This window comes from Leucopleurus acutus (assembly GCF_964270905.1).
Source record: "Leucopleurus acutus genome assembly, chromosome: 15".
NCBI lineage: Eukaryota > Metazoa > Chordata > Mammalia > Artiodactyla > Delphinidae > Leucopleurus > Leucopleurus acutus.
Window position 1 is genome coordinate 71380623 of NC_139157.1, and position 15754 is coordinate 71396376.

Genomic DNA, 15754 nt, shown 5'->3' on the forward strand with positions numbered 1-15754 from the left:
TAAGAGACTCTAGCCTTCAAGGCCATAGCCAAAGCACTGGCTTCATGAGAAATCTTCTGTTCTGCTCTCATACTAATGAACGCTGCCTAAAGTTGTTTGGGGGGAGTGGGGTGGTAGTGAGGAAGCTTTTAGGTATAATAGTTGGTTTTAAATTTAATCTGGATATATTTAAATTCTAAGAAGGATCTCATTTACTGTGAATGTCTCCTTGATGGTTAAATATATCCATGACTATCTACCACCTTTTTGAAAAAAAGGAAAGATGTTCCTATTTTTATGAGATTTTTAAAAGTCATTGTATTTGGTGTGCTGAAAGCTTTAGAAATAAATTAATATAATTTTATTATTTAAGGTAGTTTTTCTGTGTGATACCAGTGTTACAGAGCATCAGTTTGCTTACTTAATTCAAAGAATGAAAATGAAAAATAGATGATATGATGAAAACACAGTGTTTTCAATCATTTAATTGAATTTATGGTAATTTAGGAAATGGTATGCCATACTTACACAATTTTTAGATTGTATTTCCTATATCAGAGAAGAAGCATAGCTGATTATATACTAGATAAGAAAATAAACATGAGTTGGTAGCTTTAGAAAACAAAACAGTTTTTCATTACTGATATGTGGACTATTCCACTATTGCTCAGTTGGTTAGTATCACGATGTTGTCATATCACCTAATTATTAATTATAGACCAGTCCTTGAGTTTCTTATCTTCCAGACAACGTTGACCCTTACCCCGGTCTTTCTATGAAATACGATCCCAGTTTTAAAAATGGAAATTTGACTGATAGATACTACAGTCAGTCAGTAGTTCATGGACATAGGAACAAATCCGAAACTTCTTACTTCTGGAGCTTTGTTTATGGAACCAATGAAAACATACATCCGTGCCCTACAGTCCCAGGTCTCTGAGGTTTCCATCATGTTATAAGCATAGGAAATTAATTAGATTCGAAGGATACAGGTCAGTTATTGCTCTGTGTAAATTCCATGACCTTTTTCAAGGCCTTGGACCTTAACATTCCTGCAAAAGCCTGTTCCTAGAACTTATGTCTGTCACACAATGAAATAATTTAGGTATTCACTAAACAGAAACAAGGTAAGAAAATTTTTTGTTGCTTTTGCTGCAAGTTTAGTATGATTCTTCTCTATAGTCTGTAATAATTAGTCCTCTCTACAAGCTGGATAGGCAAGATTGGAATTAGCGACATTCATAACTAGGAGACTATTTGCTCATCTGAAACTAACAGTGCCCCAAAACTTGACAGGTTTTCACTTAAAATACTTCACATGAAATCCTAGTATATTTAGCTGATATTTTAAAATAATTTCTTAAGGAACTTTCTGCAAGCTGTTTTCTTCCCATTTTTCCTTCAAACTCACTGTCACTCTAAGAGAAGTCATTTATATTCCTTTATTAGTTTAGTGGTACTAATAACTCAAAGTAAAATGCTTTGAATAGAGAAATTGTTTGGGTTTTTTTTTTTTTTTTACTGTATATTCATAATAGCTTTAATGTGACTAGTTTTTCACATCTTCCCTAACTAACATCCATATTGTTCTACCAGAGTCCTCAAATTTTACTTTGGCTAAATTTGATGTCAAAGAATTTCAAGAAAGCCAATATCCTTTGAAGTGTGTTTTATAAATCCAAAATCTAAAACAACACTGTGACTAAGTAGAACAAAGTAGATTTTGTAAACTTTTAGCCATCTAATCTTCTGCATGTTTGTTTTCTGTGGTATGTGCTCGACCTAATGCTTATCTATCTCTCTGTTTGCTTTCTGTTTCCACTGTCTTGGGCTGGCTTTTCCCCCTTAGCTTTCTCCAAGCCCTACACCTGCCACTCAGAGTCCCAAGAAACCTCCAGCAAAGGACCCATTAGCGGATCTTAACATCAAGGATTTCTTGTAAACAATTTAAGGTATCTAATATTGAGCTTTTCCTGTGGGCTTGTAATAATGACCTATGCTATGCTTAGCTATTTTATTAGGTATAATATTTGTACTTCTGTGTTTTTAATACATGTATATAATAATAATAATTTGAATGTTTATGCTTGTTAAATCAATATTGAAAGCTATCTTTATCAATGATTTTTTTGATCTTAATTTATAAAACTAAGAGGGAGAGAAACCTCCAAATTGTCCTTACACTGGAAAGCACAAAGATTATACTGATAAGGCACAAAGTTGCCCAAGCTACTACATAAATTAGAAAGTTACCACTTCATTCCATGATGACTGGAATTTATGGAAAGGTAACATTTATAATACTTCATTTAGAAATTGTCTAAGAATATATTTGGCTACAATAATTATAATTTTGTTTTGCTGATTCTTCTTTATTCTCATCAAATAAAGCTTAGATTATTACTTTGTATTTCTGCATTCAAGCAAAATTTTAAATTTCTAACATTCTAGTTTTAAATTTCTAACGTAGTTTATGAAATTACATTATGACTAATAGTGGACTTACAGAAGAAAACTGATGAAGGAAAAGGGTTTACTGCTAACCCCAGCACCTAACACAGTGGGTAGGTTCTCAAGAAATACTTGCTGAATGTGGATGAACAGTATTAATGATGCTTTTCATTTACATGGTATTTTTCGTACTTGCTAGTCATTAACTCTTTGACCATCTCTGTAGAAGATCAGACCCTGCGAGATAAACTAGTCAGATACTTTTGCCTCCATTTCACAGCTAAAGAAACTGTTCCTTGGCATTAAGTGATTTACCCAAGGCCACACTGGCAGAGCAGTAAGAGTGTCGAAGCTTTTGGACCCCCATCCAGTGTTATTTTTACCCTATATCTACTACCTATATTTTTTTAAACTTTCTCAAATGCCTACTAAGATTTTTGTGGATTCCTGCCTTATGAGTTTTTTCTTCATACAAAATTAATAAACAATTTATCATTTTAAGGCCTTGGCATCTCAGCCAAGTAATTCTCCTTGTGCCCAACTTTTCTGTCCCACTTTGGTGTGGATTGGGCTGAGGTAGGCTTACGTAAGACAATGATCACTTACTTCTTAGCAGCTGAAGTTTCAGGAATGACCAAGGACACTGCAGGGGGCAGCCTTTTATCCTTCTTCTGTTCAGTAATATTGCTGTCAGTCTGTGCAGGAACTCCGATAAGGACCTGAAACAGAGATGCTTTAGACAGCCCCTGCCCTCAGAGATTCACAGTCAAAAGAGGAACAGATACAGACTATGTTTTGAAGAAGAGTTACCCCCATGGCTAAGCCTGAAGACCCCAGGAAAGTTTTCCTGGCAGAGATGATGAAGCGTGGGAGATAGCCAGAGTGACTAGTGGGGGGTGGCATAAGCGAAAGCTTTGAATCGCCAGGGATATCTCCCCTCTATTCTGTTCTGTCACTTGTGCAACTGTTTAGTGGCTCCTTGAAAACCATAACTGAAAAGGACCAAAAAAAAAAAAAAAAGGGAGTCCCTGCCCTTCCCCCTTTTTTCACTGCCCTTTTTTTAAGGTTAGCTGTTCTTAATTGGTACTGAATGTCTTGCTAAGGTTTCTAAGTATCCAAATTTCAAAATCTTGCCGATAGAATTTTCTTATCTAAAAATGAAGCTATACACTGAAAGTTTTTTTTTTTTCTCCCTGGATGAAATTTTAAGCTTGTTTTAAAGAATTGTGAAAAGTATATAAATGTGACTTTGGTAATACGAAAACCTTTGGTGTAAAGATTTTCATTGTAACGGCGAAGTAAAATTGCAAGGAAAGTAAAATCTTTGAGGAGTACGTAGTATTGTTTTCTAATTCGAGTGCTTTTTATCTTTACAGCTGCAATTTTTGTGACTGAATAGGAAAAAATAAATAATGAGTTTGGACACTTCAAATAAGACTGATGCTCAGAGTTTCAAAGGGAGCCACCAGTACCAATCCCAATGCTTATACATAACTTCTCTTCCAAAACGTGTAGCACAGCTGTGAAAGTGAACAGTAGGAATGTGTACTACCTTAGCTGTTATCCCTACTCTCAGAATTGTAGTGTATATGGGTTCTTTGTGTGTTGTACGATGTAAACAACGAATGGATGTTTCTAATGCCTTTAGTGCTTCTCTGGACCTCACCCATGGATGGATGATGCAGCTGTTGTGTGGTGAGCCATTTGGAAAGACGTGTCTGTGTTTTTGAAGGTTTCAATGTATATATAACTTTTGGACAAATCTAAACTCTCCCCGTAAATTCTCTTTTCTTCTGTATGTACGTTACAAACATAGTGTGATGATATCAGATAGTAAGGAAAACACTCTTAAATATACAGAACTTTTTTCGGTGTGGAGTACACTTTTCCAATCACAGGAACTTCAGCTGTTGTGGGAAATGTTTATTTTTGTGGCACTGTATATGTTAAGAACTTTTATTTTAAAAAAATGTAAAGGTTAATGTCCATAACAAATATTTCTCCTCGAAGCTACCTTATCAAGAATGAAATTCATATGGGAAGAATTCCATATTCAATCTCTGCTATATTAAAATATATATTTTAATTATATTGGACAGGTTTTGCATCTAAATTGACCTATTTGTTCATTTTTGCTTCAATGCACTGAAAAGTGAAGGGTCCATTTCCATCATGTCTGTGAAAATGCAATTAGAAATGTGCTATTCAAGTGATTATAAAGGCACTCCAAGGTATAATTGTAATTTAAAGATTACTGCAAATATTTTTATTTTCTTGTGGGTTTTATGTACATCTGTTAATTTAGTATTTCTTTATGTGTTCTGTAGCGTAGTGTTCTTCCATCCCTCAATTGAACTCAAAGTAGGTTTTGTTGTACCATTGTGATTAAAATTTAAACTAAATCAGAGAATTGTATCCTTTACTGTACATATTGTATTCTTTAATTTTTAAGTTGTTGTCATATTGTCTGTGCTGATGGCTTGGCTTAAGATTTCGATGCATAAATGAGGTCACTGTTGATCAGTGTTGCTAGTGGCTTGGCAGTTTTTCGTTAAAGCATATTGGGTTGGAAAGGTGTTTGCCTTTTTTTCAAATTATTCAATAGATGTATGGTACCATTTAAAAGTGGTTGTATCTGAATTTACTGTGGGGATAACATACACTGTAATGGGGAAAAATTACCTAAAACCAATTTCAAAACGGCTTTTCTTTGTATTTCAGTTGAAAAACCCAGTGCATGTATGCCCTCTGAGATGCAATAAACACCTTGAACAAAGAAAATGCAAACATAATCTTTCTCTCTTTGATTATTTCTTAGGGGAAAAGGTCTGTTTCAGATGACGCACTTATCATATACAAAATATTGCAAATGCTAAAACATTTAGGATGAGAAATGCGGTCTGTGCCAACATAGTTTTGATTATTTTCCAATAAAGTAAAGACAAGGATAAAAAGAACAATTTTAATCAGCTGTCATTAAACTTGGGACTGCGTGGCTACTGCCAAATACACTGAAATTCCATATTCCAAAAAAGAAAAGGATGAACTTTCTTTTAAAATATGCGGTTAAATTCTTAAAATAGTTTTGCAGGAATTCTCTGTGGAAGTTGAAGAATTGTATGATTTTAAGTAATAGTTTACAGTACTCACACACTTGCATGCACAGATACTCGGACACAAAGTCTAGATTAGCCAATTTTAGTAAAATTGGATGACTTGATGCCTGTAACTAGATTGTTACAGTGTCTCAAAAAGTAGTCCAATCTCAAATAGAAGTATTCCTCAAATAGAAGCACATTTCTATTTCTAAAATTGTCTTTCCCTTAGTTACCTAGGATTTGTATCTTGAGAACTAACTTTCAGAAGCTAGTATCTGATTATGTAATGTTTTTATAGATTACATTTTGATCATATGTTACTTTGCAGGCATATTGCAATAAAAATGTGTTTCAGATTGTAAATAATTTTAAGCTTAATATAGCACTTTTAATATGCTTTTTTCCCTTCATTGAATGACCCATGTGGTATAAATTCTTAATAGGTGAAGCTACAACAGCAGTATTTTTAAATTGGATGCTGGAACCTTGCTGTGGTGAGATTCTTGATGTCCTTGGGTGGGGAATTGTCTTACAGATGAGATGCCGGATCAGGTCCTCTGCTCAAACGATTTATCTCTCTGGAGAACTTTCAACACAGATGCATTTTACCCGCGGTGTTCTTCCTCGTGGTGCGCATGCCTTTACTGCCTCTCCTGGGCTCTGCGTGCATACACACGCGAGCACACCCTTCAGGGTGTGACCACACCACTGCTCACACAAGTGGTCACTTTGCTGGCCAACACAGGGCCCTCTGCCTTAATTCCCTCCCCCAACCCCACGAGTACAGCTAAATCCTACTCGTCCGTCATGGCTCCCCACCCTCTTCTCAGAGCCCAACTTTCATCGGCCTTTATGGCACTTAACATACTGTGTTATAATCAGCTGGGAAGGTGGCTTCTGCCCTGGCCATTTGGGTGCCTCAAAGGCAGGAAACGTCTCCTCTTGTTCAGACCCTCAGCAGCTAGCACTTCAGTAGGTATGTGTCTGAAGGATGAACACAGTACATTAGTTCTTTTTTTTTTTTAATTTTTATTGGAGTATAGTTGATTTACAATGTTGTGTTAGTTTCTGCTGTACAGCAAAGTGAATCAGTTATACATACACATATATCCACTCTTTTTAAGATTCTTCTCCCGTATAGGCCATTACAGAGTATTGAGCAGAGTGCCCTGTGCTATACAGTAGGTCTTTATTAATTAATCTATTTTATATATAGTACTATGTATATGTCTTAGAGGTCTTTTCTCTTACTTGGATACTGCTGGGCTGTTGTATTTCTGATGACTAAAGAATAACTCTCCTATAGCGCAGTTATCGTCAGATGTTACTAGAGTTTGAATAGCTCTCCCAACTCATTGCAGTGGAAGCATTAACACCAATTGAAAACCCATCTTGAGTTGAAGGTTTGAATTACTTTATGGTGTAATGATTACAACAAGTGGTTCTCTCAGTACTAAAGTGTCTCCTTTGTTCTCTGTCTTTCATGTTATTTGTTGTGCTTTTTAAAATAAGAATAAAGACCAAAGACTTCTGGGAAGAAGTCATGGGGTTCAGAAGAGGAAGAAAGGAGTGGACGTGAAAAAAATACATGAGAACTTGGTTCACAGAAAGATAAAACGTGCAAAGCCCTCTGTCTGCCTCTTAAATAGACACATCTTTAGCAATAGATCTCCAAATTTTTGAAGGTGGAAAAAGGGCATGGTCTCGTAGCAGTAATGACAGTGTTTCTTGTGTGGAAGTAGTTGATGAAACTCAAAATGTGTGTTGTCTTAGTTGAAAAGTCACGTTGGTCTATACTTTTGAGGCAACAGGCTTTGTGGTAGTTTGTTATTCATCCTCTTGGACTGTAAGAAAACTTCTGTTTCTCATAGCCTTACTGACAGCACATTTCACTACTGGATACATCATTCGGGTCTCCTGTATGAGTGGAAATGTATGAGGGAGCAAGGTTTCGTGGCTTAGTGATACGGTCATTAACCTTAGCTAAACTGTCAGAGCCGCAGCACTAAATCATCCAAGTTCATTTCCACTTACGACATGCCTTGTCAAACAATCCTGAAAGAGGAATCCATGCTATAATTGATTCCATAATTAGGTATTCTGTATCTGATCGCAGAACAGAGGTTTTCAAACTCTTTGTCTCAGAACTGAATTTGAACTTTTTTTTCGCCGCACATCATGTGGGATCTTAGTTCCCCAATCAGGGATCAAACCTGGGCCTCCAGCAGTGGAAACGCGGAGTCCTAACCAATGGACTGCCAGGGAATTCCCTGAAATTTATTGAGGACCTCCAAAAGCTTTGTTTATATGGGTTATGTCTGTCAATACTTGGCTATGTTAGAAATTAAAACTGAGAAAATTTTAAAGTTTTGTTTAATTCATTTTTTAAAATATTAAAACTATTCTATATTAACATCAATAAAATATTTTTATGAAAAATTCTAATTAAAAAAAATTTAGAAGAGTGGCATTGTTTTGCTATCTTTAATCTCTTTAATGTTAGACTTAACAGAAGACAGCTACATTCTCATATCTGCTTCTGCATTCAATCTGTTGTCATATCCAGTGTCATGCAGTCACTGGGAAATTTCACCATGAGCACAATTGTGAGAAAATGAGCATCCTAGTATTATTATGAAAACAGTTTTTACCTCACAGTATTGTTACAAAAATAACTTTAACCTCACAGACCCTTCAAAAGGGTCTCAGATCCTCAGGAGTCCCCAGACCACACTTGGAGAACCACTTCTTCAGATCTGAAAGAATTGTTCTCATGTTCTTTGAAAGAGAGAAAACATTTACTAGTTAACAGATTGCATCATTTTCTCTGTGTGTGAACAGAATAACCCCACCACCACCATGTGTTTTGTTCAGTGTCTGAACAAATGCCCTCCTCCACCAACCCCACATTACTTTTTAAGCAACTTTGAGACATGTACAGGAATGGGAATTCTGCGTCAGACTCCACGGAAGGGCATCCCTGCTCAACCACCCACTGTTACCTTAGGCAAGTTACATAAGTTCTCTGAATTTGTTTTCTTGTCCGTGGAAAGGAGAAAATTTCTATCTTTGTACTTACTCTTCAATGAGATAAATGCATGGAAAATGCTTGGCACAGATATAGTGCCCAAGAAATACTGCTGTTGTTACTTTTAGAATTACTATGGCTGTTTTTGCTATAGATTTTGTCATTTGTCTATGATTGTAACAACACTAAGGGATGGAGAAGATGGAAGTATAAAAAGTAGTCAATAATAGGAATATTCCTTAATAAAGTACAATCACCAGAAGTACTAAACGTGTTTTAAAGTTTCATCAACGTAAGTGCCTGTTCCACATATAAATACAGCTCACAATTCAACACAGCTGGAAGATGAGGTATCTGAGCAGGGTACAAACAACATCTACCACCGAGTTCAACTTGATTCCCTGGAGCCTCTTCCTGGGCACAGTTTCCAGTGTCTAATGACACTTTTTAAGAACATAAATGAAAGATACTGATATGAAAGATGCTTTGGGCCCGTAATAGAATTGTTGCCATTGACCAAAAGTGTTTCTACTTGGAGATCAAATATCTTTAAAAAATACACTTAATAGTGATTTTTTTTAAATAGGAGAAATATTTAATGAGTATTTGACAGAGATGGAAGGTAAAAATATCCAGAATGGACATAGAATGTGCAGGTAACAACATTGAGGACTGGAGTAGAGAGAAAATTTCGAACAGAAGCCTACAGCAGCAAGAGACTATAGCCTAGGACAGAACCCAGGCCTGCAGACAGCAGACCACAGGTGAGTAGGACCTAGAAGGGCCCCCTTCCAACAAGGGGAGGGGGAGACGGTCTTCTTTTAGTGATCGTGTTCTCTGCTGTTAACCCACTCTTTAATGCTAAATTCATCTCCAGATACCCAAACAGCCCGTGGTTCATCTCTCTCCTTCAGAGTAGGGAACATCTTTGGGGTAAGTCAACTAATTTTGTAATTAATAATTGTCTTTGTAAAACCTAAACAGGAAGTCAAAACTTACAGCCTGAAGTGACTTACAAATCTGTGCCAAGGAAATTTGGAGTTACTTTTTAAATCACCTGCTATTTAGGGTCACATGGCTTTTGGCACTCTACTGAAAACAGGACATGCAGTTGTGACCATGTGTGTAATATTTTAGTTGTGTATTTGGGGCCAGATTTTTTAAAAATCTATCTCTTCTCGCAGGGAAAAAAAAAATGGCTTCAAAGCTACACTAAAAGGAACATTTAGTTTAGAACAGAGACAGAGGTGTTCCTATTTGATTGGGTCCAGAACAAAATATAGTTACATAACTGGCTAGTTGGTGATGTGTTAATGGGTTAGTTCACTGTAAAGCCACATAATGTTTATAACTTGTTGCTTTCTTTATGTCTAGGTGTTATCAAACTTATTGATAAATATTCTACAAAAATGTTTAACAAACATGTCTAAGAATGAACTCGTTATCTGTTTACCTCAAGCCTGGTTTTTCTGTCCAGGTTGGTGGTCTCACTGTCTACCTAGGCTCCCAAACCAGAAAGTTGGTGTGACATTACACCCTCAATTCTTCTCCCCTCTATTCAATGAGCCACTAAGTACACTGAACATTCTGCTCTTGGAATGTCTTACAAGGTGCCCTCTCGTGCCATTTCTGCGGCCACTTTCTTAGGACAGTAGCTCTTTACTGGGCTCTTTGCCTCTAGTCTAATCCCCACCCAAACTCACCCCAATTCAGCCTACATGGTTGGCCAGGTTTCCCTGTCAAAATTCTCATCTGATGACATGACTTTTCCCTGACCTCAAAACCTGCATGTAAAGGTTGAAATCCAAGCTCTCTAGCATGACATTCAAGTCAAAAGTCTATTCAAGGCTAGAAGTCTAGTTTGGAGCCTCATTTCTTGCCATTCCTCGCCACTAGCAGGAGCTAACCTCTCATGGCAGCAACCCCCAACACTGCGTCCTAAACACACAGGACAGTGTCACACTTCCATACCTTTGCACAGGCTGTGTCATCTCCTGTGGGTGGCCTCCACTCCCCCAAGCTCCCCCCTGCTAGGCTGGCAAACTTGAACGCATCCTTCAAAACCCAACTGAGGTATCACCTCCTCTAGGAAGCCTTTCTTTTCATCACATCTGCCCACCCCGATAGAGCTGATGCTTCTCAAATGTGTTCCTTCAGCACCTTGTACCTGCTTTACCTTTTTCACACTATTTTTTAAACATGTGTCTGACTTCCTTACTATATTATGAATTTTTTGAAGAAGGGTAGAATCTAGCACTTAACTCTGTATCCTATGTGCCTAAGATTGGACTAAATAAATGTTCATTGAACTATAGTGATTTGATCTAACCTATAGTGTAAAGCGATCATGAATTAAAAAAAAAATTATCTCATTTCCAGGAAACAAGTAAAATTGGATTTTGTCCCTGACTGTAAAATGATTGCCTATGTTCAGGAGTTTTGTAAATTTGACTCATTTCTTACCATCATAAAACAGAATTTGACAATGTTATTGCTAAAATGTGTTTCCACTTTATAAAAATACTGAAAAGAATACCATCTATGTGTCTGATAGTTTTACCACCACTTTCCATACCAAAGTACTTAAGATAGTTTACAGGAAAAAATATAAAGATAGGTAAAACTGAGAAAACATTTTATTGGGGAGAAAAAGACAAACATAATTGTGCACAGAAGGCAAGTGTAGGAGCTGGAAGAACAATTAATTTAGGGAAGATAGGTTTTCATGGTGGTTCCCAAATCAAGCTAAATTATGAACATCATAATTCCTTGGAGAGCTTTATCAAATATAGGTTTCTGGGCCCCACTCTTAGGGGCTGCAAGGTAGATCTCAGTGGGGCCCTGGAAACAATCTTTCTAAAATAATTCCCTAGGTCATTGTGATGAGCAACCACCTTTGGAAACCACTGAAAGGTCATAAATCTGGTGGACTCACAGGGCGTAGCTCAATTTGAACGTTCTAGATAATTCCAACAAAAGAGAAAATCTCTAAAGTCTTCAAAATAGGAAAGACACGAGAGTATTTTGTCTCATCTAGTCTAAAAATTGAGACATGTAGTTCCTAGTCATAACAAGGTGGTCCCTATGGCATTATGATACACTAGCTTCCACCAAAAACCAAGCTTTCATCTGGCGGCTCTGTGCAGGAAAGATGCTGGACCAGTGAGTGCCCAGGACATCTGTCCACGGAGCCACATCAGCCACGTACCATCTTCAGGAAGTGGCACCACTGCCCACTGGGTGGGTACAATGATGTTGCTTATTTTCCCAGGCCACAAAGAGAGCCTTTTAAAGTAAATGCTCCAAGTACAGAGGCAGAATCCTAAATTTGGTTCTGTCTCAGAAACAACACGCTTTTATCTTTAGACAGTTGCTTGATAAAGTGGTAGTTTTGTTTGGCAGTAGAATCTTGGCACCAAGCCCACTCTGATTTTTGAAAGAAAAACATAATTAAACGGCACTTTTATAGACACTGTAAAGAAAAACTGTTGAAAAGTTTAAAAGGTGCATCTTCTAAGATTGTTAGCTGCAATTTTTTCCAACAACTGATCAACTTAAAGGAGTTTTGAGGGAAAAAATGAATGTGTCCTCTCAGATCTCAGTACTATATACTAGTCTGTTCTTTTCTCCTGTGTGCTGAGATCGATGTTGTTTTGTGATCTGGTATCTGGGTCGGTAGCTGTAGTTTAAATCCTAAGGAACGCAGAATTGCAGTTTTTACTCCTGTCAGTTAAGAGAAGAACGGAACGTGCTTAGAACAGAAAGGGACTTCTTCTCATTTTCCAGACGCCTCAGTCATCTAAGGATTACTCTTGGAAAGCCCCTGGAGGGCTTATCTAGCTGAGAAGAGAGTAGTTCCTTAATAGGCAGTTCTTAGAAAAACCTTGTGTTGTTGGCTAAACCCCAGGAAGCTGGAGGTTTAAGAGTAACATAGTCGTGGGAAGGGGAAACTGACAGTTTCAGAGAACAAGAGTTGCAACACCCCAATCCTCCCAAAACATGCACCAGCACACACTCACCCTCACACTAGTTCTTCAGGGATGATTGATTGCTGATCTCTGCCTTTAGGAACTTCCTTAGGAATTACCTTAGGAGGTAATTTCTATCATTTTATAATACTAATTACAATTATCAGCATATTATATTTGGTGACCATTTACTTCACTCAGGGCAGTCTACTAGGATTAGACAATTAAAGCTATTGTGTTCCACGTCCTGAATTTTCTCCAATACACCAGAGTTGCTGTACCTGTGTGATGTGTTTGCATAAACTGGGTGCAGCTGTATGGCTAATTCTCAACTTTCAATACACTCATTAACAGTCAAAATCACCAGTATTTTAATGGTTAAGGATTTGGGGGTATAATAAAACATCTGGGAAAGATTTTTTTTCTTGACTTTCGAGATTAGAATTTCATTTGGTACAGAAGCAAGTCGATTCTTTAGACCACTGATGTTTTTCTCTTCTTTTAACAAAGCTTTAAAAAATGTATGTTAAGCTTTTTTATGAAAAATGTTCTATAACACCTTACAAAACTCATACTGACCATAACTAAATTTTATATCAATTCTTCAGCCAGCATTGTGAACATAACATACATCGGTAGGCTTTCACAAGCTAGTATGGGTCGCATAGCTACTAGCACCGAAACTCAGCAGCTCTAAACAACTGTAATTTTGTAGTTTTTAATAACTGGTTTTTGTTGTTTTAGTAGTTTGTCTGCATCTTCTCTCTCAGGCTGTCACTTTTGGGGACTGATCTAGACTTGCCTTGACAGCTGCTTTCAAGTATAGTTTAGGAAATGAGATAACCAAGCTTGTTAAGATTATTTCCAGAGTAAAAGTCATTTCATGTCATCCATTTCGGTTATCAGAGGATAATATCTGGGGCTTAATATCTTTGCTATATTTTGGATACTTGTACTTACCAGCAAGGGAAATTCTGGGTAAATGAGATGATAATCGTATGGTATATTACAAATCACTGATGAAGTTGAATGTAAAATACAGAGACGAGTAAAGAACATGAGTAGTCGTTACGCTGAGCAAAAGGCTAAAGGAACTTTCCAAACTCATCTGTATTCACCTGTGTGAACAGTTTCCAGAGTTTTGCTCTCATCTGTGCCACGTGTCAGAGTATATACTGTACACATTTCAGTATATGAATGCATACACAGAGGATTTCAAAAGCATATATGTCAGTTTTACTACTAGTAAAACATTTACAAATATAGATTAAAATGTGATCATATTGTCTCAGTTTGGTAAAACCACACTGGAAGGCAATAATGGATCATATGGTCACAGTGACTGCAATCTGGATTAAAGTAGACATTCTAAGCAGACTACTTGTCCCTGGGGCTTGAGAAAAGTGAATGAATTTTAACATGTTATTGGAAATTTTAAAATATTGCTGAAATGAAAGACTTCAGAGGCAAGTTTTGAAGCAGAGATTATCTGATTAAATATTTACATGGCATGGGGGAAGGGGAAGCTGGGACGAAGTGAGAGAGTAGCATCGACATATATACACTACCAAATGTAAAATGGATGGCCAGTGGGAAGCAGCTGCATAGCACAGGGAGATCAGCTCTATGGTTTGTGATGACCTAGAGGGGTGGGATAGGGAGGGTGGGAGGGAGGAGATATGGGGATATATGTATATGTATAGCTGACTCACTTTGTTGGACAACAGAAACTATCACGACATTGTAAAGCAATTATACTCGAATAAAGATGTTTAAAAAAATATTTACACGGCAGAGCAGGGGATGAGGCATAACTACAGGATCCTGGCACTCCTCAGTTTGAAGGCATTTTTATCAGAAATACCCAAACCAGTAGGGAACATGGCAAATGTCTGATTCCTATGCCATGCTACAATATTCTGATATTAAAATTCTCATTACAAATAAACGTCCCCATTATTTGAACATGTGGTATATACAATATGTGGCTAAGATAATACCTCTAGTATAATATTTTGGAGCCTTATCATGCAGCACGGAGTAGATAATGCCCTGAAAGAGTAAGCCTCAAGGAATTCTGGGTGTTATTTTTAAGCATGTATTTATCACCTCCTCTGTGCCAGGTATAAGCACTTGATATAATGATCTTGAAAATGAGGAGAAGGAGATTGGTTGGCCTGGGCTTCCATTCATACCCCATTGCCTCGTTCCCCTGCTGACTGCTTTATTTTATGAGTTCCCTGGGCCTGGCCCAAGTTGCAACTTGTGGGTTTAGAATAGACACTTGTTATGGACTGAGTGTTTGAGTCCCCCCAAAATTCATGTGTTGAAGCCCTACCCCCGATGCAATAGTATTGGGCGATGGGGCCTTAGGGAGGTAATTAGGGTTAGATGAGGTCATGAGGGTGGGGCCCTCATGCTGGGATTAGTGCCTTTGTAAGAAGAGACACCAAAGAGCTTGTTCTCTCTCTCTCTCTCTCTCTCTCTCTCTCTCTCTCTCTCTCTGAGAGCACACAAAGAGGTCATGTGCGCACAAGCAATGGCAGCCACCTACAAGCCAAGATCAGAGGCCTCAGAATGAAACCTACCTTGCCGGACTTCCCAGCCTCCAGAACTGTGAGAAATAATTTTCTGTTGTTTAAGCCACCCGGTCTATGGTATTTTGTTATGGCATCCCAAGCTGATTAAGAATTACCTGGACTGTGGGTAAAGCAAACTAGCCTAGACTGGGATCACAAGTTATTGTGCTCTAGACAGTTTCACTAACTGGATCAAACTGCCAATTGTTAAATACAGAAAGAAGTAGACAGGGGATTGCCCTCCTAGACTTTATTTAGAAAAAAAAACATCTGAGGGTGATTTTTTTCCCCTTAGTTGAATGGCAAATTGATAAAGAATTGTGAATCTGCCTATACACTGACCCCATATAATGACAACATGATTTCACCACCAATTAGACCAAATATTCTAAATATCTCTGAACTTTATGATTTGGCCATTGAAGAAAGCTAGAAAAATCAGTTTATTAAAAAGATTGTTTTGAAGCTGAAAAAACAAAAAGGTAATGATTTGTGCACAACTCTGATCTTGGTCATACATATATTTAAATCTTTTTCAAAGTGAATATCTGGGATTTAACTAGAAACATATCAAAAAAGGAAAAATGTCTCTTCTGCCCACACAGTTATTGATTTAAGCAAGAAAAAACATAAATAAAATGAAATGTATTA

At 37.3% G+C, this 15754-nt stretch overlaps 1 protein-coding gene across 1 annotated transcript in view; it reads left to right on the forward strand.

Annotated features, from left to right (window-relative positions):
* Positions 1-3888, forward strand: part of SNAP91 (synaptosome associated protein 91) — a gene marked incomplete at its 5' end in the record, with an annotated part of 156810 nt that extends 152922 nt beyond the window's left edge. The window contains 2 exons of the mRNA XM_082855931.1: positions 1829-1931; positions 3807-3888. Coding sequence (XP_082712057.1) covers positions 1829-1921 — 93 coding nt within the window. The 3' untranslated portion in view covers positions 1922-1931; positions 3807-3888. The remainder of the gene's footprint in view (positions 1-1828; positions 1932-3806) is intronic.
* Positions 3889-15754: the final 11866 nt, after the last annotated feature.